The sequence below is a fragment of the Limulus polyphemus genome, unplaced genomic scaffold (assembly GCF_000517525.1).
Source record: "Limulus polyphemus unplaced genomic scaffold, Limulus_polyphemus-2.1.2 Scaffold82, whole genome shotgun sequence".
NCBI classification, from domain to species: Eukaryota; Metazoa; Arthropoda; class Merostomata; order Xiphosura; family Limulidae; genus Limulus; species Limulus polyphemus.
In genome coordinates, this window is record NW_013665692.1 from 816,969 (window position 1) to 838,156 (window position 21,188).

General features: G+C 31.3%; 1 protein-coding gene across 1 annotated transcript in view; it reads left to right on the forward strand.

Moving 5' to 3' along the window:
• LOC106467676 (hemicentin-1-like) overlaps positions 1–13,848 on the forward strand; it is a 170,981-nt gene extending 157,133 nt beyond the window's left edge. Inside the window, exons 12-14 of the mRNA XM_022396606.1 lie at positions 7,771–7,804; positions 9,525–9,631; positions 13,783–13,848. Coding sequence (XP_022252314.1) covers positions 7,771–7,804; positions 9,525–9,631; positions 13,783–13,790 — 149 coding nt within the window. The 3' untranslated portion in view covers positions 13,791–13,848. The remainder of the gene's footprint in view (positions 1–7,770; positions 7,805–9,524; positions 9,632–13,782) is intronic.
• The last annotated feature ends 7,340 nt before the right edge of the window (positions 13,849–21,188 follow it).

Below are 21,188 nucleotides of genomic sequence, written 5' to 3' on the forward strand. Positions count from 1 at the left end.
ACCCGGATTCTAGCGTTGTAAGTCCGCAGACATACCGCTGTGCCACTGGGGGGCCTGAGTGTTGGTATCTTGAGCTCAGCAATTTCCAAAAATGAAGCAGTTAGTTGAGACAACTGTACAACGTGGGATTTGGGCTATTAGGAAGTTTTGGAATTTTCCAGGAATAATGGTTCCTTGTGCTTGTACGTTTGCGTTGTTAACAGAACGAAACAATAGCGTCCGAGAAATATTGTCCATTAAGTCATCAATAGTATCAATTTTATTGAAAACAAAGTAAGAAGTCCAAAAATAATTATTTATTATCAATTTGCTCGTGATATTGTCAAAAAATGAAAAAAGTGATGCTTGGGAAGAATTGTTTTCACTAGCAACAAGGTCATTATTTAATTTCTGTAGTGCATAATGGTGTTTAAAAGGCATTTTAACACTAGTAATAAACGACCTTATATCTCTAAATTTCCTATATTTTCTTTAATTGAACACTCAACGTGTCGCTTTACAGCTTCTTCAGGAACGTTCTATTAAAACACAAACCGTAACTGACAGTACAAACTTCCATTGGAACATTCCTGAAGAAGCTGTAAAGGAAAACGTTGAGTGTCCATTTAAAGTAAAAAAAAAAAGGTGTTATAAGGCATTTTATTACTAGTATTAAATAAATAATGTCCTGGAATATATGTTTATTATTCTATCGTTAGAGTCTGTAAAAATAATTTATAATGTTAGCTCAAAATTTATAATCTTGCCTACACCAGTTGCATTGTGAATAAAAAGAAAGTAACAATTAGGGAAGATTTTTTTGTTATGGCATGACTATTAGCACTGTCTACAATTCAAAATAATAATTTCCAGTAAGAATGTTTCATTATACCCTTTCTTGTGACAATGATAATGAAACAAAGGTAAAACTATCAGGGAATAATTATTTATTATGTCTTTACTTAAGGTTAATGCTTGGTGGAATGTGAACAAAAGCAAAGAAATAGTTATAATATTTATAAGAACTTCTAGGTGAAAGTAAAGAAGAGTACCTAATAACATATTGACCAAACCATATTTGCAATCCAATACCCATGAGACCCTTTCGTCCAATACCAGGGTTCTTCAGGTCGGCTGGAATACGACAGATATAATAGGGGTTGAGAAGTTATTTGTATCAGCAAATTGCTTGAACATGAACTGTTTCGGTGTGATCTGGATTTAGTTGGTGAAGTGTTCTGGTAGCATTATTCATTAGGTCTTTATTAGAGGCAGTGTCAACAAAATCGAGCTGATAGTATATGGAAAGAAGTAATGTTCTTTATGGTTTCAGTTGTGTCGCTAGCAATCAAAACAGTGTAATATTTTCTGAGAAGAATTTTTAACCATGCCGTCGCTAGTGATAATGTCAACATAACCAAGATAATTCACTCCAAAAAGATTTGTTCATTATATCTTCATAAATGGTAATGCCAACAAAAGCAGAGTAATATCACCCGGGAAGATCTGCCTTCACTTTTGACCCTGAAAAATGAAAAAAACAAAACAACAACAACAACAACAAAGAAGAGTGACAGGGAAGGTCTGTTACCTATGCATCGAATAGTAGTTATGTTGTTGTTTTTAGAGTATTTGCGCCAAACTACACAATGGACACCTGTGCAATGTTTGTTTGTTTGAGCGCAAAGGTTCATAATAGGCTATTTACACTCTGCCCATCACGAGGAATCAAACCCTGGATTTTAGCACTGTAATTCGTAAACTTACATCTGAACCACTGGGAACAGATATCTGTGCATATATGTCTTTCATAGTTGAACTGATAGATTAGGGGGAAGGCAGTTAGTCAAAAACATCTACCTTGACCTTTTGGACTATTCTTGTCGGAACGAATAGTGGAAGTTGACCACCCGTCCCATAGACCCAAATTGCAGAGCGTAACTTTGCGACAAGTATACGCAAGATTTGCACTCTAGAATTCACAGTCTTGGCGCTGCCTTCCAAAGGCCACGCTCGTCCTTTAAATCGTAACACTTTCAAACACAAGGAAATTAATAGAGTTCGGAAGAATTGTTCGATGCTTTCACTAGTACCACTTTATAAAGTATTAATATCATGTAATAATTGTTCATTATGCCTTCACTAGAGTCATTTTAAAAAAGTAACAATATCATGTAATAATTGTTCATTATGCCTTCACTAGAGTCACTTTAAAAAAAGTAACAATATCATGTAATAATTGTTCATTATGCTTTCACTAGAGTCACTTTAAAAAAGTAACAATATCATGTAATAATTGTTGATTATGCCTTCACTAGAGTCACTTTAAAAAAGTAACAATATCATGTAATAATTGTTGATTATGCTTTCACTAGAGTCACTTTAAAAAGTAACAATATCATTTAATAATTGTTGATTATGCTTTCACTAGAGTCACTTTAAAAAGTAACAATATCATGTAATAATTGTTCATTATGCTTTCACTAGAGTAACTTTAAAAAAGTAACAATATCATGTAATAATTGTTGATTATGCTTTCACTAGAGTCACTTTAAAAAGAAACAATATCATGTAATAATTGTTCATTATGCTTTCACTAGAGTCACTTTCAACAAAAGGAAAGTAATAATGTTATGAAAAAATTCCACATTAAACTTTCATATATAACACTGTAAAAATAATGTCAAATAAGAATTATTCATTAATTATATTTTCGCTATTTGCATTGTGTAAAATAAAGTAACTGCTGTAAAAACATTCATTATGTATCACTAGTTATACGATCAACAAGAGCAATGTATTAATACTATAAAACATCATTTTTAAAAAGTTGTTAAAGCTAGATTAGAATTAAATTAGGTATACTTTGTGAACACTTTTTTATATAGCAAGTCCGAAAATTGCAACATGCAATTACGAAAGACTTGTGTAACAACGTCTTCTCAGACACGTTGAATATTTGGAATACATGATAATAGCATACTATTTCTTACCTGTTTAGTCTAGGATGTTCTACATTACAACACACAACAAAATTTCTTCTTTATCACGAAAAGTAGAAATAATAAAACTTGTGTAAGTTAGCGAGCAGTTACTATTTCTTAGCTACGTAATTAAAGTCTTAAATTTTGTTTTAAATATTGCTAGCACGTAATTTGTTAATAATATTTGCAATAATACTGCCTGATTTTCAAAAATGTGTTGCTAAGAATATACAATCAGTTTAACTTTGCTTTTTTTTAATAGTACAAAACACGTTCAAATTATTACACAATTCCGTCTAATCTTAACAAAGAGCCGCTAGAAGGTGCTTTCTTTTTATTAGTTTAATTCAAATTCCTTGAACTTAGTCACGTAAACAACTTTACGTCAGTTTTAATTAAAGCATAAATTTCAAAAGTTTATTTGTTTTTTTAAATTAACTTATGGAAACAACTTAAATTGCTGAAAAAAAAACGAGTTATACACGAAGACAACAGACACAAATATTCTTCTAAAATATATGTCGGCGCTAACAACTAAGTGAAGTAATTATCGAATTACAATATTTTTATTTGTCTAATGATAATCTTAAAAAGTTTGCACTCTTGAACATGATGATCATGTGAAGAAATATTCATAGTTAACACGTAAACAACAAATAGGAAAAATTGAATGTGTGTGTGTGTGTATATATATATATGTGTGTGTGTGTGTAAAACAGAGGCAAGCTGCTAAACAACATTAGCGCCTTTAAAATATCGCCACTGGCGAATTAGAATTTCAAATATCTAAACAGAACTTTTATTAAATTTCCAGCAGATCAAACAATCTTGTTATGAAAATACTCGATACGTGTTTTTATGGCTTAATTTTTTTTTGAACCAATATTATTTCTAACTTATGTAGTATGTAATTAATCAATATAATTATATTCAGACTTTATATCTTAAATAGTAAATGAAAGACCTAATACATTTTTTTTCAATTTTTTTAAATTCTAATTCCCTTTTCTTTTTTCTGGATCTGAGCGTTCTTCGTAAGATTGCTAGGATATAGCCTACTTAAAAAATATCGAAATTAATGAGAGAGAATCCAAAACATTTTATAAAAGACAAAGTACTAAATTTGGCGTTTGAAGTTGCAAAAAGCGACCCAATATATATATATATATATGCACATATAAAATATTAGACAATTTTCCTACAGTAAACACACCACGAGTATGCTATAGATAGTCCATTAGTTAACCGTGACAGCTGTTTTAAAACGAAGACTTGTTCAGTCCTAAACAATTAACTTCGAAGAATTCCTGTCACATTTAAAAATTAATGAAAAACTAATATGACATCTAAATTCGCCTAGACAGAACACATTTATCATTCTGTCACAAAGTTACTCCCAGGAAGCAAGAAATGAAACTGAAACACTTCTTGAGAATCAAGTGACGTCTGTGTATCTTTTGTCATTCCTAAAAATAAAAAATAACAAAGGGATTACAACAAAGACTAAACTCTGTTAATGTCGAGGGATCACGCTATATTACCCTCCTGCGTGTATCGAGATACCTAACTCTGAAGGTATAATGAATTCAAGCATTTTTTCCTCAAAGTAGAAAAAAAACAAAAACAAACTATTTTGCGCGTAGGAAACAATACACTTCAGAAATACTATTCTAATCTATAGAGAATGCTGTAATAAGCATAATAGCTTCTTTTCTTTCTCTGTCCTTTTAAGGACAATAAAAAAACGCCATTTCATCCTGTATCTTCGTTAAAGAATGAGATCGTTTAATTAAAGTAATTTTGAAACTTTCTTTTGGCTATAATGGTGGTGAAAACTTAATTTAATATTTTTTAGTTTATCCCGGTTCTTGTCAATTTAAGTTAAAAAAAACTACAATTTAACCAAAATGAGTTAGTAACACATACCTGACGTTTACATATCCCCTCGAGAACTGAAGTTTACACGAATTAAGATATAAAAATTGAATTATTCTTCAATGATTAATTTTCTTTTGTAAAGTCCAAATTTTTGATGTGTATTAGCCACAAAGGTTATTTTTGAATGATATTAAAATGAATGCGTTAATGTTCCTTTTTTTCTTTTCTGGACAAAACTTGATTTGTTATCTATTACAATGCGATTTAGAAACTTACAAATAAACAAAGAATGTAAAAGTTGGAGGATGTGCTATTCTTATTAAAGAAATTTTCGGGACCGTAAAATATTTTAATAAGGACTAAAGGAATATAAAATGTAAATAACATTTCCATTCTGATTAATGATACCATAATCTTTCAAACTATAGAGATCAAAGTGAAAGGTCGCTCCTGAAGAAGTAAAAATGATAAGTTGAATAAAATAGAATATTTCAATAAACTATAGAATCACATTTATTTTATGGAAGTGATCTAATAGTTTTCTTTGTTGGTAATAGATCCCACTATATCTGTACTATGATGATAATACTGTTTCAGTATATAATCACTATCGTTTGGATAATTCAACTATTCATTCACTAGTAGTAACAAAATTTCACTAGCACGACTCCAGTTCCAATGATTTGTTTATTTTACTTATATGACCAAAGTTCAATCATTAGTTAAACTAAAATCTAACTAGCACCATTACAGTTTCAAGAATACAACCTTTGTTTCTCTAGTAAAATTATTGTTTCAATAGTACTATAACAATAGTTTTACCAGAACAACGACAGCTTAATTAATTGAACTATAGTTCTACCAGTACAACAACGGCTTAATTACCAAACTTTAGTTTAACTAGTTTAACTATAACTTCATTAGTGGAAGTATAGTTTAAATATTATTTTTATAGCTCCACTAGTAGATATATTTTTTCCCACTAGCACATATATTATTCGGGCCCGGCATGGCCAGGTGGTTAGGGCGCTTGACACGTAATCTTAGGGTCGCGGGTTCGAATCCCCGTCCCACAAAAAACATGCTCGACCTTTCAGCCCTTGGGCGTTATAATGTGACGATCAATTCGTTGGTAAAAGAGTAGCCCAAGAGTTGACGGTGGGTGGTGATGACTAGCTGCCTTTAGCTGTCTTACACTGCTAAGTTAGGGACGGCTAGCGCAGATAGCCGTCGTGTAGCTTTGCGCGAAATTCAAACAAACAAACATATATTATTCACAATCATATGTTTTTTCCACCGATAGTAACACAATTTACGTAGTACAATTTGTTTTACCAGTTTAGCAGTTTTGTAATTAGCATAAATATTGTGATTAGTACAACACTGTTTAATAAGTAGAACTAATATTTAGTTAGTATAATTACTATTTCGCTATTACAGCAATTCGCTGATTAAACTCTTTTTTTTCAATTTTACATCTATTGCTTACAATTTGTGATTTTTTCCTCTAACATGTGTAACTTTAGTGAGGAAAAGAAAAAAACCACGAATGAAGTAAATTAAAGAATGAGACTTAATATATTTTTTCTTTCGCTGATCCTTCTGCAGTAGACTAGTTTGACCGAATCCACGGCTCATCAATACTGCTTTTAGTAGTGATGAATGACTAAACTACTTTATGTCAAATCATAGCTTCACTTGTTACAACTATTGTTTCACCAGTATATTAGTATTTCAGTACTACTTTTAGTAGTGATAACTAAAGTACTTTATATCAAATCATAGCTTCACTTGTTACAACTATTGTTTCACCAGTATATTAATGTTTCAGTACTACTTTTAGTAGTGATAACTAAAGTACTTTATATCAAATCATAGCTTCACTTGTTACAACTATTGTTTCACCAATATATTAGTGTTTCAGTACTACTTTTAGTAGTGATAACTAAAGTGTAAAATTATTATCCTATGTTATTGGAAAATCATAAAGTATTTGTATTTCGATTTCATAATTTTTTCAAACTTCAGTTACTTGACTCCACTAATTTTTTTTCGGCGTGCGCCCTTGTAACTTACCATAGATTATCAAATGGTTCTACTATAGTACTAACACAATGTATTTGACTATTATTTTCAAGCATTTGTGCAAGTTTGTCAAAATATTACACTACCGATCTTAAAACATTAAGTATATGGAGAAACTGGTGAATAAAAACACAATCTGTTAGAAATATTTTGTCTTATTGGTCATCTATAATAATGAAATTATAGCTGCACTGGTAGAACAATAGCTGTTCGAATGAAATTATAAATGCACTGGAAAGCAACATTGTAGTACTGAGGGAAAATGCTATACTAGTAAAACACTAATATATTGGTGAAACAATAGTTTTAACAAGTGAAGCTATGATTTGATATAAAGTATTTGCTAAGTAAGAACCTATAACAACAACTCTTCTGTAACTAATAGATAACTAGCTTAAATGGAATGCTTCTGCATGTTTCTAGAATGAGACGATGTTTCGGTTTTTACCTAAGACATTCTTCAGTTCTTTCAACAGGTAAGAACTGTCAATTGAATCCATATTTATACAATGTTTACACTGTCTAAAATTCTCTTCAAACAACACATTCTTCAAATAAACTCTCATAATAAAAACAGTAATTAAAAAGTATAATTTATGAAAAAAACTCATTTTTAATTATGCAAGCTAATTCTTGAATTAGTATAATGATTTTGTACTGAGCGAGCTTCAATTAAGTTATAATTTATGCTCGCTGAGCTTCTATAATAATACTCATTATAACTTACCATGGGCGCCCGCATGAAGGGGCAAGGGGGTCACTTTACCCCCTGGATATTAAAAAAAAATACTAGCGATAAATGTTATGAATAAAGTGAAAGGAACTCCATTGTGTTATATTTCAGATGAATCCAAACAAGCCTTGAAAGAAAGGAAAAAGTAAGTATTTTTCTTGTCAGACTATAACCACACTATCTTATCCTCAATAATCATTTAGATATATTGAAAGCCACACTGCACATAGGTACTATAAATGCTGGATAGCGAGGGAGTTAGTTGAAAATTATTATAGTGTACTTAACCATCAAGCTTTTGTTGGACTTTGTGAGATAAATCAAGTTATGGCTTTTAATATAAACTCATTATCGAATACACAATTTCGTCATCTACACAGCTATAGTACTGATATTATTACTCAGTTTTGCTAAATTTCCAAGGTATTTTAGCCGCAGCATAACAGCTTATAGAATGACTCTGAGTTTTTTGTTTTTTTCAAGTACAAACTTTTAGCCCTTAGCTCCGTTATCTCTTAACCGATTTGATATATAATTACAGTTTGGAACTCAGGAGGTCAGAACCTTTCGACTGATGTATTTGACCACGCCCAAGGTCTCATAGATTAATTTACTATAATCCTGCCTAAAATAATTTCAGTTTGAGGGTAGGCTGTTAGAGATCGTAATGGGTAATAAAATTGGATCGGGTATACGGGTGCTCCACGCTTGTTATTGCTGGCGCGAAAAGTATAGCTAATAAAAAGTAAAATAAAAAGGTATCAGAGATTAATTTTCTCAAATTTTACCTAAAATGATTTCAAGTGCCGCGGCTATTGAAGATTTCCTCTTGTTTATTATATAGGCATCGAGTGAATAAAACACAATTATATTTTCAGTTATCAGTTTATAGTTGATTTTTAACATTTGTTCATTCATTGAGCTTTTATTGAATTATTTACACTGTGTTATAAGTTATCCTATCAAAACTATTCCACATATTAAACTCATTAATTATGTTTGAGTCATGAGAACTTTGACTTTAAATTTCCAGAAATACTGCGATATTACTCATTTACAAAGCGATCATTTATATGAATGAGAAATTAAACCTTATTTGTCTTACGAATAATCCACATGATGGTGTTATGTGGTTGAAATTATTACACATATACTGTATAGGTGCAACGTTCTTCCTTATTTTCCTTCCCCTGTAGACCTAAATTTCCTTCTTTTTGATAGTCGCTATTGAAGGATTATTTATACGAATACTTGTAGTAAATCCACATTTATATTTTTTCGTTTATATACATGCTGGATCTGAGTAAATATTTGCCAAACAGATACTACTGAAATGCTTGATAAAAGTGTCAATGGAATTTATGTGGGCTGACTTTATACTTGCTGGAACTGAAACTTACTTGTTTGACTTTTATTGATTTAAACATTTTATTACACAGCTACGATTTGCAACGCGCTCAAACAGACCACATGAACGAAAACATATAAATGTTTTGATAGATAAGAAAAACAATTGTGTTCAGAAATAACCATGCTATTTTAATCTTTTCTGTAATGAATATTTGATGTTGGAATAACCAAATTACTTTCTCTCTGCATTTTTATGTGTATTTTGAGATGTTTTGGAGAATCATGACTTCAGAAGTATAGTATATGTAATGCTGTTTTTCTCTCTAAGAAATGAACAGGTCAATAACGTAAGGAATACAAAATCTAGAGTTAAAACACTGTTTTTTAAAGTTTATCACAGTTCACTCAAATCATTCCATTCTTTTCAAATTACAAAAAAATATGCATATTGCTTTCCATTTTTTTTGTTTCATGAAATGAAATTATAATTCCGACAATCTTTGTCTTGAATGTAGCATGGAATGTCGAGGGCAATCAGCTGAAACAACTTCCATTTCAAACCCAAACTTCCAACCATCCTTCGTCTCTAACGGAAGTCCAACAATGAGGAGGGGAAATTCAGGTTTGTATTAATCTAGCATCCTCAAATGCTCTGCTGCTGACAAAGGAAGTGCTATAAGTTATACAAAATAGCATACACACGCATATATTGTATTTTTTATACCCACATATAACTCAAAAACGAATTAAGACAAAAAAAAAAAAAGGAATGGCGTTTAATTTTTTTCTCGTTTTAACTCCAACAAGTCCTGATTAGTTAAAACAAATTGTGCTCTAGAAATGCACACTGTTTATATTTCCAATTCATCATTTCAGTTTTTAGTCTTACTAAGAGAGTTTAACATATGTGCCTATAGGGATGATTTTATATCACTTATATAACTTCGGCCATAAGTTAGATTTTGATATTATATTTTGTTTGACTCATTAAAAAACTATTTACAAGGTCAAAATAATTAGTTTAGCATGCTAAGTGAGCTGCTTGATTCATAATTATACATACAATGACTCGAATTGACCAATTTTGAAGTTATTTAATACCTAATACCTACGGCCTTTAGACGAAATCTTTCAGGTATAACTTTTTTGTCTGATAATCAGGTGGTTAGGCGCTTGAGGGTCACAGATTCGAAACCCCGTCACCGAACGTGCTCGCCTTTGCAGTCGTGGAGGTGTTATAATGTGACGGTCAATCTCACTATTCGTTGGTAAAAGAGTAGCTCAAGAGTTAGCGGTGGGTGGTAATGACTAGCTACCTTCTCTCTAGTTTTTCACTGCTAAATTAGGGACGGCTAGCGAAGATAGCCCTCATGTAGCTTTGCGCGAAATCCAAAAACAAACAGAACTTATAATCAAGATATCGAAAGACTGTTCAATATATATTATAATTCGGGTTATACAACGGATTATCATTTACCACTCAATATAATTCTCAAGGATACACATGGTTGCAGGTGTATCTTTAAAAAGCAGATGCTGTGGAAGAGATGAAAAGTTCTTTTTGATCTTAATAACCCACCATATAGGCAAACATGATTTCTGAGTTAATAAAATTAATTAACAAATGGTATTTTTGATTAATTGGTATGCGGTGTCTTATTTTGTATCATAATTCGTGTAAAATATGTAAACCAAATACGACAAGAAATAAGTTTTCAATAAGGTGCTATCTTTCTCGTTTTACATGAAAATACATCTTAATTGCTAATTTCAGTCTTTTTTCCTCTGCACTAGTTGATGGTTCGATCTGCACGTCTAAATGCCTTATTAGGTTCTAATGACAAGACGTCAGAAGCATTACACGGTGAGATCTTGTCACCTGTAATAGGAAAAAAGAATTAATTAGAGTACAGCTTGTGAAACCTAATGTTCAACTGAACAAAAATGAAACCTCATTAAGGGCTACCGATGACAATTTCGTTGATTTTTTTTATCTTCAATTAGATGGCTGTAATAATAGAAGTGGAACTTTTAATATCCAAAGTTTGTGGTGTGTGAATTAAGTGTAATATTTTTTCTCGTGTCTAATAAAGATAACGACACTTGAAGTTGTGTAAGTAAAATGAGCTAATATATTAAATTGCGAAAGAATTTTTATCAAGTGCAAAGCTACAGCAAACAGAAATACTTTTGCTAATCAGTACAGGAGATGATGTGAATTATAATTTGAAGTTCGTCACTGAAGGTTCCTGGCTAGCAACCTAGATATGAGCTCATTGTTGAAAAGTTGGTTAAATGTTTCTGTTCCCGTGCATTTCATGTTTGTCTCATTAATTTCTTACGCTTGCTTTAAATGATGTACGACGCGTTTTAAATGTCAAACGATTGTCAGTAGGCCTATCGAACAGTGAAATTACAAAAATTAATGAATGATTTTTACCTGCAAATTACAGCCTAAAATGATATGTGCAGCTAACTAAATGTATAAAAAATGACAGTCGCTATTGAAATGGCTTTTAATTTGTTAAAAGTGAGACTCATTTGTTCATTCTCTCACTGATCTTAGTAAACTAAGTTAAAAGTACATTGACTTGTTGATACATTGTAACTCGAAGTTTAAAAGACCACTCATTTAATTTCAAACAGTTAGAGAGAAACAAAACTATAATCTGGGAAATTATTTCGTGTATATCATCTAAGGTAGATAAGCGTAAACCTTTTCAGGGCAGAAGAATGAAATATCATAAATAGATAGAAAAAAAGTTTTAAATGTGATGTGTTTACAAATATTTAGGGTATTAATATTATCTATAATATCAAAAAAATAAAATACTTTGTACCTTACATATTTACGTGAAAACTATTTTGAGGTAATTACGAGTATCCAATGGATTTCGAAAGATTGTGGACATGCACACAGATGTATATAAAGTTAGAAGAGTGATAACTCATAAATATATATATATATATATATACTTAGGGTTAAGCACAGTTTATAATAGTGTTTTTGTTTGTTTGGAATTATGCACAAAGCTACACAATGGGTTATCTGTGCTCTGTCCACCACGGGTGTCGAAACCCGATTTCTTGCGTTGTAAATACTCAGACATACCGCACTAATTCCACAGTTGTTCTAAGCTAATTTACTGTCCCGATTTAAAAACGTGTTAAGTGACAGCTGATGAGCTGTGTCTTTTGATCTTTTAGATGATTCAGTTTGTCTTATATATGAAGCTCCCCAAAACTTACGAGGTTCTTTTACATGAACTGATATGCTTTCTAAACTTTTACTGGGTTTAAGGCAAACTAAAACTTCAAATTTTCTACATTTTTTTCTGAATATTAAAGCTTATTTTTTGAATAAAGGGAATAGTAATTATGATCTATGATTCAATTTCTGTTTCTTATAAATTATTGGGCAGGCTTCTTTGAAGAAATATGTTGGATAACTGGTACTGGGTTTGATACATCTTAATCGATTTGTAAATGAATACTTATCAGAAAATCTTTTCAGCATTTGCTTTATTGCACAGAGAGCAAACTATCCATTATCATTTAATCACTTGAATGTGGTTGGACATGGAGCTAAGGTTAATGTATGCCGTCTTTCTGTAGATACGAGTGGTGAGGTTATAATAATGGCTTCAATCAAATATCAAGAAAATAGAGAGAGCAGTTTCTTTAAATGAACGGTGAACTTGAAATTTTTGCACCCGGAGCTCAAGTGTACAGGGAATTTCTCATTGGAGTCAGCATCAGATTGCTAGATCATGAAAGTATCATATACGTCACGTTTTAGTAATTTTGATAGTCTAGGAGCAGATTATAAGAAGAAAATTTCATAATTATTCATATATAGAAGTCACTAAGAATGGGAGAGATAGGAAATACATGACTAAACCTTAAACAAGCTAAAAACGAAATTTTTTAAATTGAAATTAGAAGTTCTTGGGGTAGAGAGTAACCAGATCCAAAATAACGTCAACGAATAACTTACTGCAAGGATTACTTCTATTGGTGTACATATCCCTAATATCAAAACTAATTAATTTATCGCTCGACTGTGTCCGTAAGATTCTTAAGTCAAGCACAAAGTCAAAGAGAATCCAAAAGATCCATTCCACTGGAATGCAGTACCTATACATAAATTGTTACAATGAAAAGATCAGGCCTGACGAAGACACATGCAAATGCAATAAGACCTAATTTAAGAACATGCTCACAAAATGTTGTTGGTCCATATTAACATCTCATAACACTTTCTCCACCTACTAATACCTCTTCCAAACAGCTCAATGGACTTTTGTGTCTTGATCCGCTTCAACACTATATTTGAAAGCAATGTCCACGCGCTCTGTAAGGTCTTTCAAATTGTATGGCAGGAGCTTATTACAGTGGAAATTACAATATTTGACAGTATTGCGTAATTTCGGTAATCAGAATGAGCATCACTGAATGATGTAGGAAGTAGTTTTATGAAGTGTGACTATTACTATATATAAAACATTAGAGCGCCAGCTATTATCACCATTTCATCTTCACAGCATCGATAAATGAAATCCAGTTTAAAGTAGAACACTAACATTTACATAAATTATGAGAAAATAAGAAGAATGGTGTTTACTGACCTTTAGTCATAGTTTGCTTTTCTCCTGTGTTCTGTGGATGATGATAAACTTTTGTTTCAGTAAAGTTTATACACAAATGCTTTGTATGTCTATTTTACATTTCATAGAATGTGTCCTATTGTTTGTTTTGTATCTTACATGTTAGATATATGAAAAGCTACATAGTTTGATGGCTGTGGCTATTGGAGGAAACGAGTCCCCAAATTTAGCAATATAAACCCTGAAGCTCACCAGAAGATAGAATGTTTCCTATGAAACAGATAAAAAATATTGTTTGAAATATTAAAACGTTTAAGTTAAATAAACAATTTAACAACGACTGGACGGTGTTTCAATGTTTATTTTTCCTCTCTTTCAACATAACATAACAGAATAAAATAAGGCAAGGATACTCATTGATCTTTGTTATCATTTTAAATACCATCTGACCCCAAATAAACAGAGGAAGGCAATAATACACATAATTGCATTAAATATTTGTGTTACGCTAGAATTTTATAAAATATATTGCCAATGCTAAAGACACGTTAACATTATTATACTTCAAAATATAGAACTTCCTGAGAAATGCCTGAGGTTGTTAAAGCATTTCTCGAAAAACTAGAAACTGAAACATCAACTTTTGTGTAAATAATACAATGTATCTTACTTTGAGCTAGTAGTATTGGTTTTCTCGGTTCAATAATCCTAAAAGAATTGTCATCCAACCGTAAAAATCCAGGTTACCATCTTGTTATAAAAGGGAAAAAACGCGCAATGTGGTTAAATATTTTACAAAACATCAGCTATATATGTGTACGTACTTGTGGGTTTTTTGTAAAATAAAAACTTTACTTAAAAATTAGGTGAGACAAATATACGAAAATGAGCTATTTGCTTCTGTATATACTGTCTTCTATATGTACCTGTATAAGATGTTTAATCAAATACTAAACTAACTGTTTTTGATTCGAGCAATTATAACAAGATTATTTTCATTGTTGATATGACGTAAATGGACTACTTCAATTTTTAGCTCCATCTTTAGCTTCGACCAACATAAGGGAGATTCTACGAAATCGGCTTTACACATTGGAATTGGCAGAAACAATGGCTGATCACCGAGCCGTGCACATTTGTACCTGCGTTAGTTTAAATGTGGGAGAAAGTTGTTCCAAAAAGGGTTTTATATGACACATGAAATAATATATATATCTATTTGAAGTGAAGTGTGTGTATATGAGTTTGAATATGTACTGATAAGTAGTATTATTGTATATTCCATTAGCATATTTATTAACATACTGGCATCAATTATATTTTAACATAATTACCTTTGATTGCCAGAACGTAAATCGTATTAACGAACAATATTTAACTACTATAATCAAACATATTAGAATTGATTAACAAAGGAATAACTACAGGCTCTCGGTTATTTGGAATACGAAACATAATTTCAGCTAGAAATAGTACGATGACGATACAAATATGAAGTGTACTAGTAAAATGTGTAAAATAAACTTCAAAATTACATTTATATGTAAATTAAAATACTTACTACTTATATGTATAATACATGCTTCACAATTTGGTACACTTTTTTATGAAGATGAACTAGTCTAATTCTGTAAATCAAATTGTTACATTGATACTGAATGATAAAATACAGAATAGTCACTCTTTATACGATAAGCAATGCAAATAAATAAGTCACGCGACAAAAACGAATAAAATATATGGTTGAGAAAATGGAAGTGACAGGAAAACTAATATGTTGTTAATAACGATTTTTTTTTCCAGGACGTATTGCACTGATGTTACTTTATGACCGTTTTAACTGTTAAAGAATACGAAATGTATTGCTTCCAAGGTTTGAACAAGTATATTTAATCATTCACGTCTCAAAATGATCTAATGTCATTTGTTCAATTACGATATCAGTAATCAATTTCAAACAAGCGCTTTGAATGTCACTTTAATTGCTCTGCAAGAGATCTAGTCAAATGTTAAGCGGTATAAGTATAGATGAAGCGCAGATTATTATTTTAAACATGTACTCTTTCTCTATTTTTCTATGAGTAAATAACTTTCTGAAATCTTAAATTAATTTTCTTTTCTTTTGAATACCTAAATAGCTTTAATAATTTTGTAACATTATGGAAAAAAATTATCTCGAACAATAAAAAATAATAAACAGGACATAGACAACTATTATTTGTTTTTCAAAAAGTTTGTTTTAAACATTGTTCTATTTTTTTATATTACTGCATGTTTGTTACTTGTTCATTTTCTCATAAAATCATGGGTTTACATACGTTGATTGGCCAGTTTATTAGGACCTCCACCTAGTATTAAGTTGAATCACTGATATTGTTGCCACATCATGCTCTTGAAAACAATATTTGACAACGTCACCGTTTTGGGATGTGTACTTCATTTTTTGGTGGGGTTGATCTGCAAATCCGTGCATGTATATCCTGCATGTTAATAGTCCTTTAAGACAATGAGCCTTTCCCAATTCCGAGACATTTCCATACTGTTACAACACCTTACAATGTAGGAACAGTACAAGTAGAGTCAATTGTGTTCTACGGTTTTCTTATTGTTTTCACAGCACAATCAGAACTGAAAACAAAATAAACTGATTCATCAGACCACCTTATACGTTTCCAATCATTCATTGTCAACAGTTTGCGCTCCAAGCATCACTAAACACATGCTTCCCTGTTCGATGTTTGAGATAAGGTGAAAAGACCAGACTTAGATTGTCATATGACATTTGTTTTTGTAAGGCTACTCTTATCGTATGCTTGAAAATAATTTAATCCTAATCATTTGTAATCTAATGACTCCATCGGGTCACAATCTGTTGTATTTAACAATCCTGTCGAGTCGTCTCTTCCACCTCGGTCAGTTAGAGGTAATTGCTAGCCACAATATTTTTCCAGTGGAAAACGTTTTTCCATGTTGACTAGTTTTCTTGATAGGGAAGTAGAGATTATCTTTAATAAAGACACTTTTTCTAAGCAAGCAACTACTATCATTGCTCTTGCTCATTGTCTTGCAGATTACCTAAATTATGCTTAATCTTCTGCTTTTATAGGGCCCAATCTATTTGATACATGATCATTCTCTTTTGTATGTGCATGTATTTGGATTGGTTTTGCATCTACGCAGGAGATGCGCGTCCTAATAAAGTGGCCAGTCAGTGTATGGTGGTGTTTTCTTTTCGTCTAAGGTAACAAGTTTTGACTTTAAGCACATATTAAACTAAGCTATTATATGTTTATTTCTAGACTTTTCTAGTGTTTGGCACTAAATTAATTATTAGTATGTTTACACGTAATCGCACTGAATGTCGCTCGTGCATGCTTTATTTTGCTTATGTTGTGCAGTGGTCAGTTTCAAGCGTGTCGACGATTCCAGACGGCGCCGGAGGACAATTACAGGTAAGGTTAATAAGAACTTCTGATTGAAATTAAGTTAACTATATAGATATGAAAGAAAAAAATGTGGATAAATTAATTAATACGTTCAATCCTATATAACAAACTGTCTAGAAATGATTAATAGCATACGTCAGTACATCAGAAAACTAAAACCTATAGACTACATTGTATTAGCTGTGTATTCACACTATTTATGTAATCTTATAAAACTAGTCACACTGTTACAAGCTTATATTTATAGTTCTCTCAGATTAGTACTCTTACTCCATCTTCGTATCATTTGTGTATTCAGAATACTGTTGTAGTTACAAAAAACAAAAACATTTTCATAATCTAAGTGTATTAAAAACATTTTCATAACCTAGAAGTGTATCAACAACATGAGACTTACAACTGCTTTAGTAACAAGTAAAACTTACATACCAACAATGTTCAAAAGATAATTGAGCATTTAGTGTAATGGGAATAAATAATCTGTACACAAATGAAACCAACTTCAAGAGACAAATGTTGCTTAACAATAAGACGTGTTACTGGAGATTATCTTTCATTAAGTTATAGGGAAAGAAATAGGACAAAACATGTTTTACCATGGCTAACATATCCTTGCTGAGATTTAGAACATTTTTTAGTTGCTGAGAAAGAACTGAATAATGATAAAACATGTTGCTGAGACATATTTTTACTTAGAAAAACAACAACATAATCTTACAGAAACTAAAAGCTGTAAGTGAAACATAATATAACACATCTAAAAATAAATGTATTCTAGTTGACCCAATACTTATTCTATCTGAGACTAAATGTATTCTACTTAAAATTGAACATATTCTAACTACTAAATAAGAGTAGACAAATTCTAGCTGAGAAAAACATTTATTATTGTTGAGATTTAAAATATTCTTACTGAGACAAAATATAATTTACTGAAACTAAATATACGGTAATAAAGGATATAACAAATCAAACAAACTGAATAAAAAAAGGATATTGTTAGTAAGACAAAACGTCTTCTCTTTGAGACTGAGCATATTCTTAATGAGACTAGACATATCTTTAATGAGACTTTACATTATTCCTAATGATGTTACTCACGTACGTAAAAGCTTTTTCGATGGTATTAACATCTAGGTGTACAAATTTGTTTTTTTAAATAATACCTTTGTATAAAGGTTTCAAACAGTTGCGTAATTTTAAACTCGTAGTCTGCATGCCCAGATTTAGTTAAGTAGGGTGTTGTTTCATCATGGAAGTTACGCGAATATAACGTGTCGTGCTTCAGATAAATGTCAATGATAACATCCTCAGTATTGCCAGCAACAACTATGAGAACTGTGAATTAAGTAATGGACTAAAATACTAAGAAAATGATGTAGGTTTTACTGTTGTTAAACATGCACCTAATTACCTTTTTACATTGGTATAAATATTAAATTAAAACATCATGTAATGTAATTTTACTAGTCGGAATCAATTAAAGACTCTCATTATAATGTGACGAAATAACAAAAGCTTGTCCTTAATGAACTTAAAACTTACAACTTTACTAGTACTAAATGTTATGATAAGGAAAAAGGGTTTGTTGAAACGAACTATGATTACAAAGAGAAGAACTTCAACAGGCTTAATGATGTTCACGTCTTCACTAAACTATGTAATGGTACCACTAAACTAAGGGTTAAGTAAAAATACGGTTGTTCACGAAAATTAACAATGTAGTCGATAAATTACTCCAGTCAAACCTTAATTCTCCGTCGCAGTAGGTGTGATCATTGGTGTGGTTTTCGAAAAATCAGAAGGAGAGTGTAACATTGAGGCCCATTATGTCGACTTACAACATAAGTTGTATAAAAAATATCTTTGCGCAGAACGACTATTAACTCAGTTGTTGGTACTTGCATCTGTTTGTACTCGAAACCGCAAAAATTAGTACCTAGCCTTTTAAGCCTCTTTTGATGTTCTATATGATTGCTCAGATTGTGGGTTACAGCTCTATAGTTCAATTTCCGCTACAGGAGGCGTTTGCGCAATATCGAGATCAATTCTGTCTTCCTTTATGTTTTACAAAGCATAATTATGTTCGGACGATTACTTTCAAGGACCAGTTTAGTGACCTGAAGGCGCAAAAATCCATAGGAGACGTCCTCGGATGATAAAGCATAAATTCCTGTTTGTACTTGCATCTTCAGGATAGACTGGTATATTGACTTGGACGTATATGACTGACTGTTCTGCCTTGATAGACTCATAACTTATTGACATCCTATTCTGCACAAGAATAGTATTACCTCGGGTATAGTGGCATCAGCATTTACCATTATAGCCGCAAATATGCAATAAATCACAATAAATGCATGCTCTGTACCATTTTAAAAATATTGTATCAATGGAAAGACGGTAATTAATTATCCGTTCTTTTATAGATTCTTAGGTAGACAAGTGTGCCAGACATCACTTGTACAGTTTTCGACAAATGGGCTTCTGTTGGATAATGTGTTTTGGGAAAAGTTTGTTAAAAAAAAAGGTTCATATGTCGCTTCTGTCTTGCTTACAATTCCAAGGATAGTTCCTACTTTCGTTGCAACGGGTCGCTGTGTTCTTGGGTTACCTCTAGTAACAAACGATTTATCTCAGTCGGTCATAGAGTAGTTTATTTTATTCCTGTTGAAGTTACGACTACCTGTGCTTTACCGATATGGTTCAACACTAGAGATATCTCTTTCTTCGGAACTCTAAAAATACTTGTCTTGCTTTTACAGTTGTGAAGTAAAAAAACTTCGCGCTGAGGAAACTCAAGTAATATAACCCTCTAAGAATTGGTCAATTTTAGACGCTATCTACATTAAAATCACTGCATTTCAACTGAATTGCAACAAAAAGGCTTAGTGCTTGGATATGTAGCTTATTACCATAGATTGTTATTTGTGTAGATACTTTTTCTGAAATTAATCATATCTGCTTACTGAGAATAAAGATTTTTAATACATAATCTCAGAATTATTACGTTATTATTTCTTGAATTGCATGAGTAAGCACATACACTAATAACTACAAAATATTTAGTATGACTACTAAAGTGTAAAAGATAAAAAGAAAATGTTATAGTTATACCTGAAGAAGGGCATTGCCCGAAACATTGTATCCACAATTATATATATATTAATATATATATTAACTCCTTAGTGGTTTGACCTATAACATACTTGTTTTTATCTTTTTTTAAACAACCACTACGCGTAATTTCCTATACAGTTTTACACTAAAGTGTAATGCTGTTTCTAATATACAAAGTATAATATGGACTTAGTATCTCTAAATGCAGAATAATTTTTCTTCTTTGTTGAATTCAATTTCTTGGCAAATTTCCTGAATTTAATAGGATATGAAACTAAGTAAAAAAGCACACAGTCGATATTTTAGTTAATAGAATATTCTTCATCAAGTGATTTATTTAAATACAAGGTATTACCTTCACACACGTTACTTTAAAGAAAACAGATAAAAGTAGTCATTCAATCATTGTATATTTCCTGGGACATTATAAAATGTGTGTTTTATTAAAAAAATATTATTTGTAATAAGTGCACGAAAGTTGAATATTCCGTAGAGGAAATACTGTTTTATACGTAGCTATAAAGAAGCGAAACTTACGAAATTGACTGTATAATAACATTATATTGGTTATGTTTATTACCAGCAGTCAGTTTGTATTTTTTTTGTATTTTTAGGTAACTTCGAAATACTTCCTTTCCTGTAATAAAAATCACGAGAGCGTTTAAAAAATTCTTATAATATTCGTTTCTGAAGAGTAAATGCGTTACGTTACTATGTAGAGAATAGATATTATTAAAATTTTTAGAGAAGCATGAATGTAAAGTGTCTTCCTGAATTAGGCTATTCCAGCTTAAACTAACTTGATTAGGAAGGTTCTATGCTAAAATGGTTTTCTTTAATACATGTTTTGGCTCAGAGTATCATGAAACTGTATTTGTAGTGAACAGGTGCTAGATATAATTATATTAGATAAAACAAACGGGATGTAACGGAAATAACTAAAAGTCAAAGTGATATCGTTCAGTAATACACATTTCTTTCTGTATTAGATTTAACATATATGGTT